Genomic DNA, 21030 nt, shown 5'->3' with positions numbered 1-21030 from the left:
GTTTGTTGCAACATTTCTGTTTTGTATTAAGACCTTAAGATTCTGTGTATTTTTAAAAAACTGAAACAGGATTTCAGTGGACATAGTAGAACATTTTGCAATGTTTTGAAAGGAAGTTCAAAACAAAAGCTGCACTTTACTGGTGCTTTGAAAGGAAGTTGAACTTGTACAAGGACAGGAAAGCCAGCAATTTCAAGGAAACCACAGGGGTTTGACCTTCCCCAGAGCAACTTTTTGAATGGCAAGGGAGACTCTATGTCTGGACATGTGACCGTGTTCCAGAAGGTTGATTTCACTTTGGACCTTTTAAAAAGCCAGTGAGTTGGACAAAGAGCAGGCATTTGAAATTTTGGCTTTGACCTGCCTGGAGCAGAGAGGATGACCCAGAGAAAGTGTTGCCTCTCTCTGTAAAGGAATCCTGCATCTCTTGAGAAGAAAACCCTTATTGCCTCCAGTCTCTGGAGAATCCTGGCATCCCGTGTGGTTCCTGCTGCCTCCCGTGTTGAAGAACTCCTTGACTCTGAAGAAATTTTCTAATGCTATACTACCGCTGCAAGACCTAAGCAGACCTGTTGCTACACCCCTACTGAAAGACCTATGTGACGCCTACTGCAATCGAATTGCCTTTTATGCCTACCCATCACAGATAGTTCATCAACCTTGCCTGGAGAGACTTTAAGTGACATCTGACTATTCAACTCTGAGACACCTCACCAATAGGGTGGCACAGTGGTGCAGTGGTTAGCACCGCAGCCTCACAGCTCCAGCAACCCAGGTTCAGTTCTGGGTACTGCCTGTGCGGAGTTTGCAAGTTCTCCCTGGGACCGCGTGGGTTTCTGCCGGGTGCTCCGGTTTCCTCCCACAGACAAAGACTTGCAGGTTGATAGGTAAACTGGCCATTGTAAATTGCCCCTAGTATAGGTAGGTGGGAGGAGAATAGTGGATGTGGTAGGGAATATGGGGTTAATGTCGGATTAGTATAAAAATGGGTGGTTATTGGTCGGCACAGACTTGGTGGGCCGAAGGGCCTGTTTCAGTGCTGTATCTCTAAATAAACCAAAGAACCTCCTACTGGAACATGATGAACTAAATTATTTTTATTATTCTTTTTATTCCCATGTTACAGCTGTAAACCAAAATCCATTTTTTCCCAGTTAACCAGTTTTTTTGAATGTATGTGTGTGTACATGAAGGCTAGGGAGAATAAGGAACTTTTCATATATAGATTTATCTCATTATTGGTTAAGACTTAGTTCATTAATAAATCGTTCATTTTGTTGTTGTTTAAAGAAACCTGGTTTGGTGTGCTTTATTCTGGGGGACAAGTAGAGCGTCTAATTGTCTGTTTTTTAGAGGTGGGAAAATTCATTGATATGCTGTGACCCGTGGATAAGTGGGACTGAATTAACAGTGCACTCCTCCCACCTCGGTCGTAACAGGTTTAAAGTTCAGCTTAGTAAATATTGAGGACGTTGTGTTTCAGTCTGGGAACATGAGTGGGAAGAAGAGATGGAGTCAGTGGCAGCAAAGTGGAGTTTGTGGTGGGGGATGAAGATTAGTCCACCTGATTGTTTAGAGAAAGTGTGACTCACCCCAGACTGGATATTGGATCAACCGTCTGACAGCACAGAACTGGTCAATGGGACACTAGGTCAACACAGAAACATGGAAAATAGAAACAGGAGTAGGCCATTCGGCCCTTCGAGCCTGCTCCACCATTCATTATGATCATGGCTGATCATCCAACTCAGTAACCTGTTCCTGCTTTCGCCCCATACCTTTTGATCCCTTTAGACCCAAGAGCTATATCTAACTCCTTCTTGAAAACATATGTTTTGGCCTCAACTGCTTTCTGTGGTAGCGAATTCCACAGGCTCACCACTCTCTGGGTGAAGAAATTTCTCCTCATCTCAGTCCTGAAAGGTTTACCCCGTATCCTTAGACTATGACCCCTGGTTCTGGACTCCCCCACCATCGGGAACATCCCTCCTGCGTCTACCCTGTTAAGTCCTGTTAGAATTTGGGGCGGCACAGTGGCGCAGTGGTTAGCACTGCAGCCTCACAGCTCCAGGGACCCGGGTTCGATTCTGGGTACTGCCTGTGTGGAGTTTGCAAGTTCTCCCTGTGTCTGCGTGGGTTTTCTCCGGGTGCTCCGGTTTCCTCCCACAAGCCAAAAGACTTGCAGGTTGATAGGTAAATTGGCCATTATAAATTGTCACTAGTATAGGTAGGTGGCAGGGAAATAATGGGACAGGTGGGGAAGTTTGGTAGGAATATGGGATTAGTGTAGGATTAGTATAAATGGGTGGTTGATGGTCGGCACAGACTCGGTGGGCCGAAGGGCCTGTTTCAGTGCTGTATCTCTAATCTAAAAAAAAAATCTAATCTAATTTTGTAGGTTACTATGAGATCCCCCTCACTCTTCTGAACTCCAGCGAATATAATCCTAACTGATTCAATCTCTCCTCGTATGTCAGTCCCGCCATCCCAGGAATCAGTCTGGTAAACCTTTGCTGCACTCCCTCTATAGCAAGAACATCCTTCCTCAGATAAGGAGACCAAAACTGCACACAATATTCCAGGTGTGGCCTCACCAAGGCCCTGTATAATTGCAGCAAGACATCCCTGTTCCTGTACTCGAATCCTCTCGCTATGAAGGCCAACATACCATTTGCCTTTTTTACCGCCTGTTGCACCTGCATGCTTACCTTCAGCGACTGGTGTACGAGAACACCCAGGTCTCGCTGCATATTCCCCTCTCTCAGTTTATAGCCATTCCGATAATCTGCCTTCCTGTTTTTGCGACCAAAGTGGATAACCTCACATTTATCCACATTATACTGCATCTGCCATGCATTTGCCCACTCACTCAACTTGTCCAAATCACCCTGAAGCCTCTCTGCATCCTCCTCACAAATCACCCTCCCACCCAGTTTTGTGTCCTCTGCAAATTTGGAGATATTACAATTAGTTCCCTTATCTAAATCATTAATGTATATTGTGAATAGCTGGGGTCCTAGCACCAATCCCTGCGGTACCCCACTAGTCACTGCCTACCATTCGGAAAAAGACCCATTTATCCCTACTCTTTGTTTCCTGTCCGCCAACCAATTTTCTATCCATCGCAATACACTACCCCAATCCCATGCGCTTTAATTTTACATGCTAATCTCTTTTGTGGGACTTTGTCAAAAGCCTTCTGAAAGTCCAAATAAACCACATCTACTGGCTCCCCCTTATCAACTCTACTAGTTACATCCTCGAAGAATTCTAGTAGATTTGTCAAGCATGATTTCCCTTTCGTAAATCCATGATGACTCTGCCTGATTCTCCCACTGTTCTCTAAGTGCTCTGCTATAAAATCTTTGATAATGGACTCTAGAATTTTCCCCACTTCCAAAGTCAGGCTGACTGGTCTATAATTCCCTGCTTTCTCTCTACCTCCCTTTTTAAATAGTTGGGTTACATTAGCTACCCTCCAATCTGTAGGAACTGTTCCAGAGTCTGTAGAATCTTGGAAGATGACCACCAATGCATCCACTATTTCTAGGGCCACTTCCTTAAGTATTCTGCGATGTAGTTTATCAGGCCCTGGGGATTTATCGGCCTTCAATCCCATCAATTTCTCCCACACCATTTCTCTACTAATACTGATTTCCTTTGATTCCTCCCTCTCACTAAACCCTGTGTTCCCCAACATTTCTGGTATGTTATTTGTGTCCTCCTTTGTGAAGACAGAACCAAAGTATGCATTTAGTTGCTCAGCCATTTCTTTATTCCCCATAATAAATTCCCCTGTTTCTGACTGTAACATGCTCAGTGATTGTAGTGGGTTCATCCCTGGAGCCTGGCGAGAATTGATTTACACTGATCCACTGAGCCTGGACAGGCCTGGCCCAAGACTGGTCACCACTCCTGGAGAGCGTTTGGGAAACTGTATCACGAGAGAGAAATAAAATGAGGCAATCGGTGGCTTTGAAGAATTGTTCCAACGGTTTGGAAGTTCAGAGCCTATTGGCTGATATTGGCACTGGAATGCATCCCCAGGAGCTGATTGGTTAATCTCTCTCAAACTCAATCCGCTCAACCCTTACATTTTTTCTTTTCAATATTGTGGTGAAAATCTCACGGGGCCTTGTGCTGTATAAATCCTGCTCACAGTTCCAGCTATTGAGAGCTCCACAGTGTGTAACCATAGTAACTGAAGGATTTGTGCAGTCACAGTTTATTACTTGTTACTTCTCACTAGTTTCTTGTTGCCTGGATACAAACTAATAACTTTGATGGTTGTTGCAGGTTGGACAAGTGACCGATGGACATTAGCTGGTATGGACCAGATTCTCAGTGTCGTCACACCAGTTCATCTCTTCCTCCAGCCAGTATCTTCATATTCAGTGCAGTGCTGTGCCTGCTGCTAATGTTTGACAACTCCCAGTGCCACTCCATCAAACAAGCCATGCCCCCTTTAATGGAGAATCAGCCCTTCCTGGTCATCTGGAACGTTCCGACTGAAAAATGCAGGACTCACCGAGGGGTCGATCTCCAACTAAATGACTTTAATATAGTGACCAATGAAAATGAAGTTTTTATGGGAGGGAATATCACATTACTTTACACCCAACATTTGGGCAAATATCCTTACTATGAAAATGGGCACCCAGTCCATGGAGGCTGCCCCCAGAACATAAGTCTGAGTGAGCACACGAACAAGATGGAGGCTGACATCCGGAGATACTTACCCTCCAAATACTACAAAGGTCTGGCAGTCATTGACTGGGAGGAATGGAGGCCGCAGTGGATACGTAACTGGGGCAGCAAAACTATCTACCGGGATAAGTCGGAGGAGCTGGTCCGAGCCATGCACCCCGACTGGTCTCCTGCTCGAATCCTGAAACAGGCCCAGTGGGAATTTGACAGGGCTGCAAACAAGTTCATGAGCCAGACTCTGAAGGTGGGTCAGATGATGAGGCCCCAGGCTTTGTGGGGTTTTTACCTCTTCCCGGACTGTTACAATTACCAATACAACTCCGACTTCTCCAATTATGATGGTCAGTGCCCTGATATTGAGATTGAACGCAATAATCAGTTGCAGTGGCTCTGGTCCCACAGTAACGCTCTGTATCCCTCCATTTACATGGAGGAAGTCTTAAAATCTTCGGAACAAGGGAGGCACTTTGTGAGAGCACGGGTGACAGAGGCTATCCGTGTGTCATTGATAGCAGACTCAGCGTATGCACTGCCCGTGTTTGTGTACTCCCGCTCACACTATGCTTACACGTTCAAACCTTTGACACAGGTAGGTGGACATAGTGAAATGAAACAGCTTGCATGTTAACTAATGGTTAATTCATATTATAAACAACAGCCAGCAGTTCTCCAGCAAAGTCAGATTAATAACAATAGCCAGTCAAGGATAAATGATCTAGAGCATGAGGTGAGACAAAGAGCCTGTGATTTTCCTTGGTTTACAGAATCTCTCCTCATGGAGCAGCCTTGACTGAGTGAAGGGCCAGCGGCTGTCGCAGTAAATCAGACAAACAAGAAGCTTCCAGGGTCAATGACAGTCTCTAGTGAAGTCTGATATTGGGGGCTACAGTTGGTCGTCGGGCCTGGTTTTGGTGTCAGCACTGACTCAGTGGGTAACATTCTCACCTCCGTTAAAACGTTACGCATTCAAGCCCCACTCTGGACACTTGAGCACCTAGCCCAGGCTAATACTCCAGTGCAGTACTGAGGGAGTGCTGCACTGTCGGAGGGTCAGTACTGAGGGAGTGCTGCACTGTCGGAGGGTCAGTACTGAGGGAGCGCTGCACTGTCGGAGGGTCAGTACTGAGGGAGCGCTGCACTGTCGGAGAGTCAGTACTGAGGGAGCGCTGCACTGTCGGAGAGTCAGTACTGAGGGAGTGCTGCACTGTCGGAGGGTCAGTACTGAGGGAGCGCTGCACTGTCGGAGGGTCAGTACTGAGGGAGTGCTGCACTGTTAGAGGGTCAGTCCTGAGGGAGTGCCTCACTGTCGGAGGGTCAGTACTGAGGGAGCGCTGCACTGTCGGAGGGTCAGTCCTGAGGGAGTGCCTCACTGTCGGAGGGTCAGTACTGAGGGAGCGCTGCACTGTCGGAGGGTCAGTACTGAGGGAGTGCTGCACTGTCGGAGGGTCAGTACTGAGGGAGTGCTGTACTGTAGGAGTTGCCGCTGTTTAGATGAGATGTTAAACCAAGGCCTCATCTGCCGTCCCAGCTGGATATAAAAGATGCTCTGATTCTATTAGAAGATGAGCAGGGGGGAGTTCTCCCCGGTGACCTGTGGTCAATGTTTATCCCTCAACCAACATCATTAAACTGGTTATCTGGTCATTTAAGACAGTGCTAATCGTGGGATCTTGCTGTGTGCAAATTGAATGCTGCTTTTTCTGCATTACAACAGTGATTACATTTGAAAAGGACTTCATTGCATTAATATACTTTGAGAGATCCTCTGGTTGTGAAAGATGCTGAACAAATGAAAATGCTTCCTTACAAACAAATAAATGTAAGTTACTGTACTGAATCCAGCCGTCAGTCCATCCAATCCCTGCCTGCCTTTATCCTGCATACGAGCAAATCGTTGAAAGAACATTTTCCCGCCATATCCCTTCAAACCTTTCTTCGCCCTCCAATCTACTCTTGAATGTTGATACAGTCTCCTGACACTCTCATCATCATATGCCTGAATTTTAAAAAAAAAGGGTAAATCAAGAACTCTATGGAAGCAATTGCAGGGTCTGAGGACAGCATAGAATTAACACCATCTTTAAACCTCTTTTTATCATATTTAATTTTATTATATTTATCAATATCAGAAGGAGTGGGTGAGGTGAATAGTATGTGTGCCAGGTATTTGAACAAAAACAGACCCAATTTTTCAAGTCTTTCTCAGTATCTGTATTTCCTCATACCAAACAGTGTCCTTGTGAATCTGTCTAAAATCTCCATATCCTTCCAATAGTGTGGAGCCCAATACAACACAATATTTGAACTGAGGTCTTAGTAAGGTTAGACAAGGTTAACATTCTCTCTTGGCTTTAACATTCTATTACACCTGTAATAAACCTAGAATTCCTTTCGCATTTGTTATGTTATAAACCTGAATTGTTGCCTTAATGTCCTGTGAACCTGCCGCCCCGCACTCCACCCCCAAACAAATCTCTCTGCTCTGCCCCAGCACTGAACCTCCCCCCATTCAGAGTATCAGTACTTCCCTTCATTCTACCTAAATGCTTAACCTCGCACTTACTGGCACTGAATTCCATCTGACACTTTTTACCCCACCTCCCCATCTTATTAATATCCCTTTGCAGCTTCATCTGGTCTTCAAAAGAATTGATTTGTGATATTTTGATATAATCTGCAAATTCTGTCCCATCCACTCTGGGCCCCTGTTCAAATCATCAAGACACTGGGAACGGAAGCAGCTCCAGAAATGAACCCTGGGGGACACGGAGGACGAGACTCTGGAAAAACTGCCCTTAACTCTTACATTCTGTTTTCTCTCCTCTTGCCAATTTTTAATGCAGTTTTCCATCCTGCCCCTTGGTCCCCGGGGGTTGGGGTGAGGAGAATGTTGAGGGTGAGGGGGTGGCCAGCAGCTCACAGAGTTGTACCCTGCCAGTCAGCACCTTGAGCAGGCGAGCAGGGAGAATCAGACAGTGTGTGGGCTGCAGTGTTATGTGTCAAATCCCAAGTGTTCAGGGTCAAACTGAGCTAGAGACACACATGAACAATCACTTCCTTATCTTACTGGGTCACAGACTTATTTCAGAGTTTTAGCATCTTAAAGAAACCTTGTGCACATTAACCTCCCCTTGGCATTGGAAAGAGTCTAAGAGCTGCCAGTGAGTTGAAGTTTCCTTAAACTTCTCTCACACTTTCATCTTATCTATTAGAATAGCTTGCATCTGACTTTCAACCAATTCGGGATTAACCTCCTCTGTTTTGTAAACACTCGGGTGAAATTCCTGCTCACTATCCCAGTTGATACATTTCTAGAATACTTTAATCTTTGAGATTCTCTCCTCATTCTCATTCTTATTTTCTTATATTCTCTCTTCTTTTAATCAATTTTATCAGACCCTAAGACCCCTGAATTCCAATGCAGCTGCAATGCCAGATACATAGGCTGTACATCCCAACGACTGGCGGATCATATCAAACAGCATGTCCCTTCGGCTGCTCGCAATAGACAGAGTACTGACCGTATTCAACCAGCCTGTACTTGCAAAGCTCAACACAATGTCTAACGTTAGATGCGACTCCGCTATTGAACAGCACCGACTGAACAATCCTGAGTGTGCTAAGAATTACACTAGTGACTGATTTAAGATTATCAGTCGGACTCGCAATGTGGTTTACTTGCTGGAAGCTACATATATTCATAAACAGGGACCTGTCCTCTGTAGGCAAAAGGAACATGTCCAGGTGTTGTGCCTTTTATGAATTAAACAAAAGCATGGGAACAATAGTTCCATGGTGCATTCTACGAACATACGAATTGGGAGCAGAAGTAGGCCTTTCGGCCCCTCTAGCCTGCTCCGCCATTCAATAAGATCATGGCTGATCTGTTTGTGTTTCGAATTCCACTCTCCCATCTACCCCCAATAACCTTTGATTCCCTTGCCGAGCAAGAATCTATCTACCTCCACCTTAAAAATGTTCAATGACCCCACCTCCACCACCTTCTGAGGCAGAGAGTTCCAAAGTCGCACAACCCTCTGAGAGAAAAAAATTCTCCTAATTTCTGTCCTAAAAGGGCGACCCCAAATTTTAAATCAGTGCCCCTAGTTCTGGACTCACGCACAAGAGGAAATATCCTTTCCACATCCACCTTGTCAAGACTGTTCAGGATCTTATAAACTTCAATCAAGTCTCCCCTCACTCTTCTAAACTCCAGTTAAAACAAGCCCAGTCTGTCCAACCTTTCCTCATAAGACAACCCGCTCATTCCAGGTATCAATCTAGTAAACCTCCTCTCAACCGCTTCCAACGCGTTTACATCCTTCCTTAAATAAGGAGACCAAAACTGCACACAGTATTCGAGATGTGATCTCACCATTGCCCTGTATGAATGAAGCATAACATCCTTACTTTTATGTTCAATTCCTCTCATAATAAAGGATAGCATTCCATTCGCTTTCTTTATTACTTTCTGTACCTGCATACTAACTTTTTGTAACTCATGCACTGGAACATCTAGATCCCTCTGCACCTCGGAATTCTGTAGTCATTTTCCATTTAAGTAATACTCTGTTTTTTTATTCTTCCTGCCAAAAGTGATCAACTTCGCATTTTTCCACATTATACTCCATCTGCTAGATTTTTGCCCACTCACTCAACCTATCTATATCGGTCTGCAACCTCCTTATGTCCTCTTCACAATATACTTTCTTACCTATCTTTGTGTCATCTGCAAATTTAGCTACCATGCCATCGCTCCCCTCTTCCAAGTCATTGATATAAATTGTAAAAAGTTGAGACCCCAGCACAGACCCCTGTGGGACTGCACTCGTCACATCCTGCCAATCAGAAAAGGACCCATTTATGCAGACTCTGTTTTCTGCCGGCCAGCCAATCTTCTCTCCATGCTAATATGTTACCGCTACACTATGAGCTCCGACTTTGCGCAATAACCTTTTATGTGGCAACTTGTCAAATACCTTCTGGAAATCCAAGGACAGTACATCAACAGACTCCCATTTATCCAAAGCACATGTTACTCCTTCAAAGAACCAATAAATTGGTTAAATATGATTTCCCTTTTACAAATCCACGCTGAGTATTCCCAATTACCTTGAGTTTTTCTAAGTGCTGAGCTATATCCTCCTTAATGATCAATTCGAACACCTTCCCCGTGACAGACGTCAAGCTAACTGGCCATAAGTTACCTTTTTTCTGCCTCCACCGCCCCCCCCACCCTTCTTGAATAGAGGGGTTGTTATGACCAGGTGAGAATGGGGTCTAGGGTCCCCTGTCAGCCTTCCCCTGGTCTTACTGTAACAGGGTTTGATTTTAAGCACACTGTGTTTTCAGCTCCCCCTTGGTGAATCCTTTTTCACTGCTTTCCAATTATAAGGCAAAGAAACGAGCACAACAGGTTTTCTCAGGTTTAAAGAAGAAAAGTGAAATTTTATTAAACTTAAACTCTAATTCGGTTAATGGCTATGGATACACGATGCGCCCACACTAGTATGCATACATGATACACATGCAGATAGAGACAGAACAGAGCAGAAGAAAAATAAAGTGGAAAAGTTTGAAACAATATCTGAGGAGGTTTTTGTTATGGTTCTTTGAGCTCACTGTAGTGTCCTTGATTGTAGGTAGATCTTGCTTTTTGTTGGGGCCCAGTATTCTTCTTAAATCTTGTTTGCTGAAGGAGACTTTTCTCTCATGGGGTTCATGTGTCTGCAATGGATTCAGAGGCTTGTGGGAAAGAGATGGGAGCAGGCAGACAGGAGAGGCTGTGGCGAGCCAGCAGGAGAGATCTTCTCAGTCCAGGAGCATTTTGCTTTCTGCCCAAACTGTTAGTACAAATTCAAAAATCTCAAGTTGCCCAGCAGGTTAGTCATTTGACTAGCTGGTTTGACCATGTCCGTTTGTGTATTCGGCCATCTTAGCAATCAACCTGGAATGCGAGCACCCCCACCTTCAACGTCTGGTGATGAAAAGTCCATTGTGGGTTGAATATCAGGGAATGGCTGCTTTGTCCTTCCAAACACTATCTGTTAATATGCAAATGTATTTTCCAGCCACAGCTAATCTGTTAAACAAGTCCTTTCTTCACTCCGGTAACGGTTTAAAATCAATGTTCAAGACAAAATTAATGTGCCTCATTCCTGGCAGGTGTGGGCTGAGCATGACAGGTTTATATTTGCTATTTTCCAGTCTGATGGAACCTTTTCAGAATCTAGTGAATTTTGAAAAATTAACACCAATGCATCTACTACCTCATTAGCCACCTCTTTTAAGACCCTAGGATGAATAGTGGGACGGGGGGGTGGTGTTGTGGCAGATAGAGACAGCCGACCTGGAATCAGTGCAGTTGCACCAGTTTCAGCATTGGGTGGAATTCAGGAAGGGTGATAAGCAGCTGCAACATGTTTCTCACTGAGGCCAATCACTGGGCTGATTGGGGGAAACACTGACTTTGAGAATAGGAAACGGGCAGGGTTGGTATTCTGAGAAATTGTACTATGCAACCAACTGTCTCTCCTTCAAACCGATCAGCCTGTTCACTGCTTCGTGCTGGGTACAGAGCTCCCCAGAACCCCCAGCTTAAATTTCCACACAACTATTGCAGGAGACCGTTGTTTCTTTGTCAAAAGTTTAAGGACATTAGGAGTAGGCCATTCAGGCCCTCAGGCCTGCTGCGTCATTCAATATGATCATGTCTGATCTTCTGCCTCAACTCCACTTTCCCGCCCGCTGCGCATATCCTTTGATTCCCTGAGAACAAAAATCTGTCTATCTCAGCCTGAAATATATTCAATGATGGCACATCCATAACACTCTGGGATAGAGAATTCCAAAGGTTCACAACCCTTTCAGTGAAGCAATTTCTCCTGATCTCAATCCTAAATGATTGCCCCTTATTCTGAGACTGTACCCTGTCAAACCCCTTCAGAATCTTGTGCTTTTCAATGAAATCACCTCCAAAAAGTATCGGCCCAATTTACTCAACCTCTCATCCCAGGAACTAATTTAATGAACCTTCACTGTACTGCCTCCAAGGCAAGTATATCCTTCCTTAGATATGGAGACCAAAATATGGGGCGGCGCAGTGGTTAGCACTGCAGCCTCACAGCTCCAGCGACCCGGGTTCAATTCTGGGTACTGCCTGTGTGGAGTTTGCAAGTTCTCCCTGTGTTTGCGTGGGTTTCCTCCGGGTGCTCCGGTTTCCTCCCACATGCCAAAGACTTGCAGGTTGATAGGTTAATTGGCCATTATAAATTGCCCCTAGTATAGGTAGGTGGTAGGGAAATATAGGGACAGGTGAGAATGTGGTAGGAATATGGGATTAGTGTAGGATTAGTATAAATGGGTGGTTAATGGTCGGCACAGACTCGGTGGGCCGAAGGGCCTGTTTCAGTGCTGTATCTCTTAAAAAAAAACTATGCACAGTTCTTCAGGTGTGATCTTATCAAAGCCCTGTACAAATATAGCAAGACTTTCTTATTCCTCTACTCCAATCCCCTTCCTTTTCTGCATTATGAGTCTAAAACTTGTGATACGATGATCACTCTTACCCAAGTGCTCCCCTACAGACACTTGGTCCACTTGGCCCTCCTCATTTTCCAGCACCAGGTTCCAGCAATGCCTCCTCTCTAGTTTTATCAGTGATAGGCAACATGGTTTTGTGCAGGGAAGGTCATGTCTTACCAACTTAATAGAATTCTTTGAGGAAGTGACAAAGTTGATTGATGAGGGAAGGGCTGTCGATGTCATATACATGGACTTCAGTAAGGCGTTTGATAAGGTTCCCCATGGCAGGCTGATGGAGAAAGTGAAGGCGCATGGGGTCCAAGGTGTACTAGCTAGATGGATAAAGAACTGGCTGGGCAACAGGAGACAGAGAGTAGCAGTAGAAGGGAGTTTCTCAAAATGGAGACGTGTGACCAGTGGTGTTCCACAGGGATCCGTGCTGGGACCACTGTTGTTTGTGATATACATAAATGTTTGGAGGAAAGTATAGGTGGTCTGATTAGCAAGTTTGCAGACGACACTAAGATTGGTGGAGTAGCAGATAGTGAAGGGGACTGTCAGAGAATACAGCAGAATATAGATAGATTGGAGAGTTGGGCAGAGAAATGGCAGATGGAGTTCAATCAGGGCAAATGCGAGGTGTTGCATTTTGGAAGATCCAATTCAAGAGTGAACTATACAGTAAATGGAAAAGTCCTGGGGAAAATTGATGTACAGAGAGATTTGGGTGTTCAGGTCCATTGTTCCCTGAAGGTGGCAACGCAGGTCAATAGAGTGGTCAAGAAGGCATACGGCACGCTTTCCTTCATCGGACGGGGTATTGAGTACAAGAGTTGGCAGGTCATGTTACAGTTGTATATGACTTTGGTTCGGCCACACTTGGAATACTGCGTGCAGTTCTGGTCGCCACATTACCAAAAGGATGTGGATGCTTTGGAGAGGGTGCAGAGGAGGTTCACCAGGATGTTGCCTGGTATGGAGGGCGCTAGCTATGAAGAGAGGTTGAGTAGATTAGGATTATTTTCATTAGAAAGACGGAGGTTGAGGGGGGACCTGATTGAGGTGTACAAAATCATGAGAGGTATAGACAGGGTGGATAGCAAGAGACTTTTTCCCAGAGTGGGGGATTCAATTACAAGGGGACACGAGTTCAAAGTGAAAGGGGAAAAGTTTAGGGGGGATATGCGTGGAAAGTTCTTTACGCAGAGGGTGGTGGGTGCCTGGAACGCGTTGCCAGCGGAGGTGGTAGACGCGGGCACGATAGCGTCTTTTAAGATGTATCTAGACAGATACATGAATGGGCAGGAAGCAAAGAGATACAGACCCTTAGAAAATAGGCGTCATGTTTAGATAGAGGATCTGGATCGGCGCAGGCTTGGAGGGCCGAAGGGCCTGTTCCTGTGCTGTAATTTTCTTTGTTCTTTGTTCTTTGTTCTAGTTGGGCTGAGAACACACTAATCAAGGAAGTTCTCGTGAACACATTTTAGAAATTTCTCTCCCTCCTTACCATTTACTCTAAAATTATCCCAATCGATATTTGGGTAATTAAAGTGCCCCAATATCATCACTCTATAGTTCTTGCACATCTCTGTGATTTCCATGCAGATTTGCTCCCCTATCTCTCTTTCACTATTTGGAGGCCTATAGAATACCCCTAGTATTGTGATCATACCTATTTTGCTTCTCAACGCTAACCAAATGGATTCTGCCTTTGCCTCCTCAAGGGTACCATTATTCAAGAAGGGTAGTAGGGATAAACCAGGTAATTACAGGCCGGTGAGTCAAACATCAGTGGTTGGGAAACTATTGGAAAAAATTCTGAGGGACAGGATTAATCTCCACTTGGAGAGGCAGGGATTAATCAGGGATAGTCAGCATGGCTTTGTCAGGGGGAGATCGTGTCTAACTAACTTGATTGAATTTTTCAAGGCGGTGACTAGATGTGTTGATGAGGGTAAAGCAGTTGATGTAATCTACATGGACTTCAGTAAGGCTTTTGATAAGGTCCCGCGTGGGAGATTGGCTAAGAAGCTAAGAGCCCATGGGATCCAGGGCAATTTGGCAAATTGGATCCAAGATTGATTTAGTGGCAGGAGGCAGAGGGTAATGGTCGAGGGTTGTTTTTGTGATTCGAACCCTGTGACCAGTGGTGTACCACAGGGATCGGTGCTTGGACCCTTGCTGTTTGTAGTGTACATTAATGATTTAGACGTGAAGAGAGGAGGTATGAAAAGTAAGTTCGCAGATGACATGAAAATTGGTGATGTCGTAAATAGTGAGGAGGAAAGCCTTCGATTACAGGACGATATAGATGGGCTGTAAGATGGGCGGAGCAGTGGCAAATGGAATTTAATCCTGGGAAGTGTGAGGTGATGCATTTTGGGAGGACTAACAAGGCAAGGGAATATACAATGGACAGAGTCATTGAGTTATACATCACAGAAACAGGCCCTTCAATCCATCGTGTCTGTGCCAGCCATCAAGCACCTAACTATCCTAGTCCCATTTTCCAGCACTTGGCCCGTGGCCTTGTATGCTATGGCGTTTCAAGTGCTCATCTAAATACTTCTTAAATGTTGTGAGGGTTCCTGCCTCTACCACCTCTTCAGGCAGTGTGTTCCAGATTGCAACCACCCTCTGGGTGAAAACATTTTTCCTCAAATCCCCTCTAAACCTCCTGCCCCTTACCTTAAATCTATGCCCCCTGGTTCTTGACCCCTCCACTAAGGGAAAATGTTTATTCCTATCTAACCTATCAATGCCCCTCATAATTTTGTATTCCTCAATCATGTCCCCCCTCAGCCTTCTCTGCTCTAAAACAACCCTAGCCTTTTCAGTCTCTCTTCGTAGCTGAAATGCTCCAGTCCAGGCAACATCCTGGTGAATCTCCTCTGCACCCTCTCCAGTGCAATCACATCCTTCCCATAGTGTGGTGCCCAGAACTGTACACAGTACTCCAGGCGTTTTATACAGCTCCACCATAACCTCCCTGCTCTTATATTCTATGCCTCGGCTGATAAAGGCAAGTATCCCATATGCCTTCCTAACCACCTTATCTACCTGTGCTGCTGCCTTCAGTGATCTATGGACAAGTACAACAAGGTCCTTCTGACCTTCTGTACTTCCTGGGGTCCTACCATCCATTGTATATTCCCTTGCCTTGTTCGTCCTCCCAAAATGCTTCACCTCACACTTCTCAGGATTAAATTCCATTTGCCACTGCTCCGCCCATCTTACCAGCCCATCTATATCGTCCTCTAATCTAAGGCTTTCCTCCTCACTATTTACGACACCACCAATTTGCATGACATCTGTGAACTTACTGATCATACCTCCTATAGTCAAGTCTAACTCATTAATGTACACTACAAACAGCCAGGGCCCCAGCACCGATCCCTGTGGTACACCACTGGTCACAGGTTTCCAATTGCAAAAACAACCCTCGACCATTACCCTCTGTTTCCTGCCACCAAGCCAATTTTGGATCCAAATTACCCTGGATCCCATGGGCTCTTACCTTCTTAACCAATCTCCTACACAGGTCCTTATCAAAAGCCTGACTGAATTCCATGTAGACTATATCAACTGCTTTACCCTCATCTACACATCTAGTCACCGCCTCGAAAAATTCAATCAAGTTAGTTAGACACGATCTCCCCCTGACAAAGCCATGCTGACTATCCCTGATTATTCCCTGCCTCTCCAAGTGGAGATTAATTCTGTCCCTCAGAATTTTTTCCAATAGTTTCCCAACCACTGATGTTAGACTCACCAGCCTGTAATTACTTGGTCTATCCCTGCTACCCTTCTTGAATATTGGCACCACTTTTGCTGTCCTCCAGTCCTCTGGCACCTTTCCTGTGGCCAAAGAGGAATGAAAATTTGTGTCAGAGCCCCTGCTATCCAGCCTGGGATACATCTCATCTGGGCCTGGGGATTTATCCACTTTTAAGCCCGCTAAAACATCTAATACTTCCTCCTTTTCAATGTTAATATGTTCAAGTATATCTCAATCCCCCTCCCTGATCTCTACACCTACATCGTCCTTCTCCATAGTAAACACAGATGAAAAGTAATCATTTAAAACCTCACCTATGTCCTCCGGCTCAACACACAGATTGCCACGTTGGTCCCCAATGGTCCCTACTCTTTCCCTGGTTATCCTCTTGCCCTTAATATATTTATAAAACGCCTTAGGATTTTCCTTTATCTTGCCCGTCAGAGCTTTTTCATGTCCCCTCTTCGCTCTCCTAATTACTTTTTTAAGTGCCACCCTACAGTTTCTATTCTCCTCTAGGGTCTCTGCTGTTTTCAGCGCTCTGAATCTGCCGTACACCTTTTTTTTCCTGATCCAATCCTCTATATCCCTTTACATCCAGGGTTCCCTGGACTTGTTGTTCCTACCCTTCACCTTAACGGGTACATGTTGGCTCTGAACTCTCACTATTTCCTCTTTGAATGACTCCCACTGATCTGATGTAAACTTTCCTACAAGTAGCTGCTTCCAGTCCACTTTGGCCAGATCCTGTTTTATCATACTGAAATCGGCTTTCCCCCAATTAAGTACCTTTATTTCTGATCCATCTTTGTCCTTTTCCATAACTACCTTAAATCTTAGAGTTATGGTCACTATCCCCGAAATGTTCCCCCACTGACACTTCTACCACTTGTCCGGCTTCATTCCCTAGGATTAGGTCCAGTACTGCCCCTTCTCTTGTAGGACTTTCTACGTACTGGCTCAATAAGCTCTCCTGTATGCATTTTAAGAATTCCTCGCCCTTTAAGCCTTTTGCACTAAGACTATCCCAGTTGATATTAGGTAAGTTGAAATCCCCTACTATTATTACCCTATTATTTTTACACCTCTCTGAGATTTGCCTACATATCTGCTCCTCTATCTCTCCCTGACTGTTTGGAGGCCTGTAGTACACTCCCAGCCATGTGATTGCCCCCTTTTTTTCTTTGGTTCTACCCAAATGGCCTCACTTGAGGAACCTTCTAAGATATCATCCCTCCTTACTGCAGTAATTGACTCCTTGATCAACAGTGCAATACCTCTTTTATCCCCGCCCCTATCATGCCTGAAGATTCTATACCCTGGAATATTGAGTTGCCAGTCTTGCCCCTCCCTCAACCATGTCTCTGTGATAGCAATAATATCATATTCCCATGTGCTAATCAATGTCCTCAATTCATCTGCCTTACTAATCAGACTCCTTTCATCAAAGTATATGCAATCCAACCTTGCATTTTTCCCTTGTGCCTTAACAGGTCTCTATTTGCTCTGCCTTCCAGACTGACTCTGTTTCTCTTCTATATTTGGCTGTGCCTCACCCCCTACTGTACCTCCACTCTGTATCCCATGCCCCTGCCAAATTCGTTTAAATCCCCGGCCCCTCCAACAGCACGAGCAAACCTCCCAGCAAGGATGTTGGTCCCGTTCCGGTTCAGGTGCAACCCATCCAACTTGTACAGGTCCCACCTTTGCCAGAAACAGACCCAGTGATCCAGGAAACTAAAGCTTTCCCTCCTGCACCATCTCCCCAGCCACGCATTCATCTGCTCTATCCTCCTATTTCTAAACTCACTAGTATGTGGCACCGGGAGTAATCCAGAGATTACAACCTTTGAGGTCCTGCTTTTTAATCTGCTACCTAGCTCCCTAAATTCTTGTTGCAGGACCTCATCCCTCTTTCTACCTATGTTGTTGGTACCAATGTGTACCACAACCTCTGACTGCTCCCCCCCCCCTTCAGAATGTCCTGCTTCGTGACATCCTGGACCCTAGCACCAGGGAGGCAACAAACCATCCTGGAGTCACGTTTGTGGCCACAGAAACGCCTTTCTGTTCCCCTTACGAAAGAATCCCCTATCACTATAGCTCTTCCACCCCTTTTCCTCCCCTGCTGTGCAGCAGAGCCCTCCGTGGTGCCACAAACTTGGCTGTTGCTGCTTTCCCCTGGGAGGCCATCCCCCCACAACAGTATCCAAAGCGGTATATCTGTTTGAGAGGGGGATGGCCACAGGGGACTCCTGCACTACCTGCCTGTGCCTACTACTCCGTCTGGTGGTCACCCATCTCTTTTCTGCCTGTGCAGCCATTACCTGCGGTGTGACCACCTCACTAAACGTGCTATCCACGATGTCCTCAGCATCACGGATGCTCCACAGTGAATCCACCTGCAGCTCCAGCTCTGTAATGCGGGTAGCCAGTAGCTGCAGATGGATACACTTCCTGCAGACATGGTCGTCACGGACACGAAGCCTCCCTGATTTCCCACATAGCGCAGGAGGAGCAGATCACGGGGCTGAGCTCTCCTGTCATGACTTACCTTTAAATTAATTAGTTACTCCCTGAATTAAAAAATAGTAATTACACTCGGGGCCTTGTTTTACCCACTACAATCTAAAGTCCTTACTAAGTTACACTGAATTTTTAAAAAAACACCGGTAGTACTCACCATATCACCAGAGGGTTTTTTTCAAAAAAACTTTCCCCTTTTATGAAGCTATTTAAATGCACTAACAGCTGCTACTCACCCAACCAATCACCTTGCAGATTTCCCGTGATGTCACTGTAAGTTTTTTTTCGAGTCTCCCTCTCTCTCTCTCTCTCTCTCTCACCGCTGCTCCTGTCTTCAGGTAAGTGAGGGCCTCGAGCCCCGCGCTCTTTTTTACAGCTCCCACTCCGGATCAGATTCCGCCCGGGTCTGCCAGCCGCCACCGCTCCTGTCTTCAGGATGGTAGGACCCTAGGAAGTACAGCAGGTCAGAAGGACCTTGGTGTTCTTGTCCATAGATCACTGAAGGCAGCAGCACAGATAGAAATGGGAGACGGTGGCATGGTGGTAATGTCACTGGACTACTGCTCTGGGGACATCAGTTCGAATCCCAGTGTCACTGGACTACTGCTCTGGGGACATCAGTTCGAATCCCAGTGTCACTGGACTATTGCTCTGGGGACATCAGTCCGAATCCCAGTGTCACTGGACTACTGCTCTGGGGACATCAGTTCGAATCCCAGTGTCACTGGACTACTGCTCTGGGGACATCAGTTCGAATCCCAGTGTCACTGGACTACTGCTCTGGGGACATCAGTTCGAATCCCAGTGTCACTGGACTACTGCTCTGGGGACATCAGTTCGAATCCCAGTGTCACTGGACTACTGCTCTGGGGACATCAGTTCGAATCCCAGTGTCACTGGACTATTGCTCTGGGGACATCAGTTCGAATCCCAGTGTCACTGGACTATTGCTCTGGGGACATCAGTTCGAATCCCAGTGTCACTGGACTACTGCTCTGGGGATAAAAACAAGAAATGCCATTTCAACACTCCCCCTTGCTCTCATGCTCACATCTCTGTCCTGGGATTGCTGCAGTGTTCCAGTGAACATCAACGCAAGCTCGAGGAACAGCATCTCATTTACCGATTAGGCACACTACAGCCTGCCGGACTGAACATTGAGTTCAATAATTTCAGAGCATCACAGCCCCCCATTTTACTTTCATTTTTAATTATTTTTTCTTTTTTTCTTTTTTCATTTTTTACAATCCTTTTTTTTTGCGTTTATTTCATTTCATCTTAGTTTGTTCAGTTTGCTTACCCACTTTTTTTTCAGGTTTGCACTTGCTGCTGTTCAATATTCAGTCCGTTAACACCTAATCTGTACTAATGCTTTGTCTTTCAACACACCATTAACATATGGTTTGCCTTTGCTCCGTGACCTTTTGGTCAGCTATGTGTCCTGGTCCAATCTACACCTTCTCCTTTGTTATCTTTTGCCCCACCCCCACCTCACTTGCTTATAACCTGTGACTTTTCTAATATTTGTCAGTTCCGAAGAAGGGTCACTGACCCGAAACGTTAACTCTGCTTCTCTTTTCACAGATGCTGCCAGACCTGCTGAGTGATTCCAGCATTTCATGTTTTTATTTCAGATTTCCAGCATCCGCAGTATTTTGCTTTTATTTTACTGCTCTGGGGACATCAGTTCGAATCCCACCATGGCAGATGGTGAAATTTCAATTCAATTAATCTGGACATTTTGGGCGGTGCAGTGGTTAGCACCGCAGCCTCACAGCTCCAGCGACCCGGGTTCGGTTCTGGGTACTGTCTGTTCGGAGTTTGCAAGTTCTCCCTGTGACTGCGTGGGTTTCCTCCGGGTGCTCCGGTTTCCTCCCACAGCCTAAGACTTGATAGGTAAATTGGCCATTATAAAAAAAAAACGTGCCCCTAGTGTAGGTAGGTGGTAGGAGAATTGAGGGAAGGTGGGGATGTGAGAGGGAAAATATGGGATTAATGTAGGATTAGTTTCAATGGGTGGTTGATGGTCGGCGCGGACTCGTTGGGACGAAGGGTCTGTTTCGGTGCTGTATCTCTCTATAAGGTGGTTAGGAAGGCATATGGGATACTTGCCTTTATTGGCCGAGGCATAGAATATAAGAGCAGGGAGGTTATGATAGAGCTGTATAAAACACTAGTTAGGCCACAGCTGGAGTACTGTGTACAGTTCTGGGCACCACACTATAGGAAGGATGTGATTGCACTGGAGAGGGTGCAGAGGAGATTCACCAGGATGTTGCCTCGGCTGGAGCATTCAGCTATGAAGAGAGACTGAAAAGGCTAGGGTTGTTTTCCTTGGAGCAGAGAAGGCTGAGGGGGGACATGATTGAGGTGTACAAGATTATGAAGGCATAGATAGGTTAGATAGGAAGAAACTTTTTCCTTTAGCAGAGGGGTCAATAACTAGGAGGCATAGATTTAAGGTAAGGGGCAGGAAATTTAGAGTGGATTTGAGG

At 45.5% G+C, this 21030-nt stretch overlaps 1 protein-coding gene across 2 annotated transcripts in view; it reads left to right on the top strand.

The window, feature by feature from the left end:
• The window catches only part of LOC137380311 (hyaluronidase-4-like), a 93074-nt gene that overhangs the window by 59539 nt on the left and 12505 nt on the right, over positions 1–21030 (top strand). For both annotated transcript variants that reach the window (XM_068052232.1, XM_068052231.1), the window contains exon 2: positions 4297–5296. In XM_068052232.1, the coding sequence (XP_067908333.1) occupies positions 4313–5296 (984 nt within the window). In that variant the 5' untranslated portion in view covers positions 4297–4312. The remainder of the gene's footprint in view (positions 1–4296; positions 5297–21030) is intronic.

The sequence above is a fragment of the Heterodontus francisci genome, chromosome 19 (assembly GCF_036365525.1).
Source record: "Heterodontus francisci isolate sHetFra1 chromosome 19, sHetFra1.hap1, whole genome shotgun sequence".
Classification (NCBI taxonomy): domain Eukaryota; kingdom Metazoa; phylum Chordata; class Chondrichthyes; order Heterodontiformes; family Heterodontidae; genus Heterodontus; species Heterodontus francisci.
Note: the sequence above shows the minus strand (reverse complement) of the source record. Positions and strands in the feature narration are given on the sequence as shown.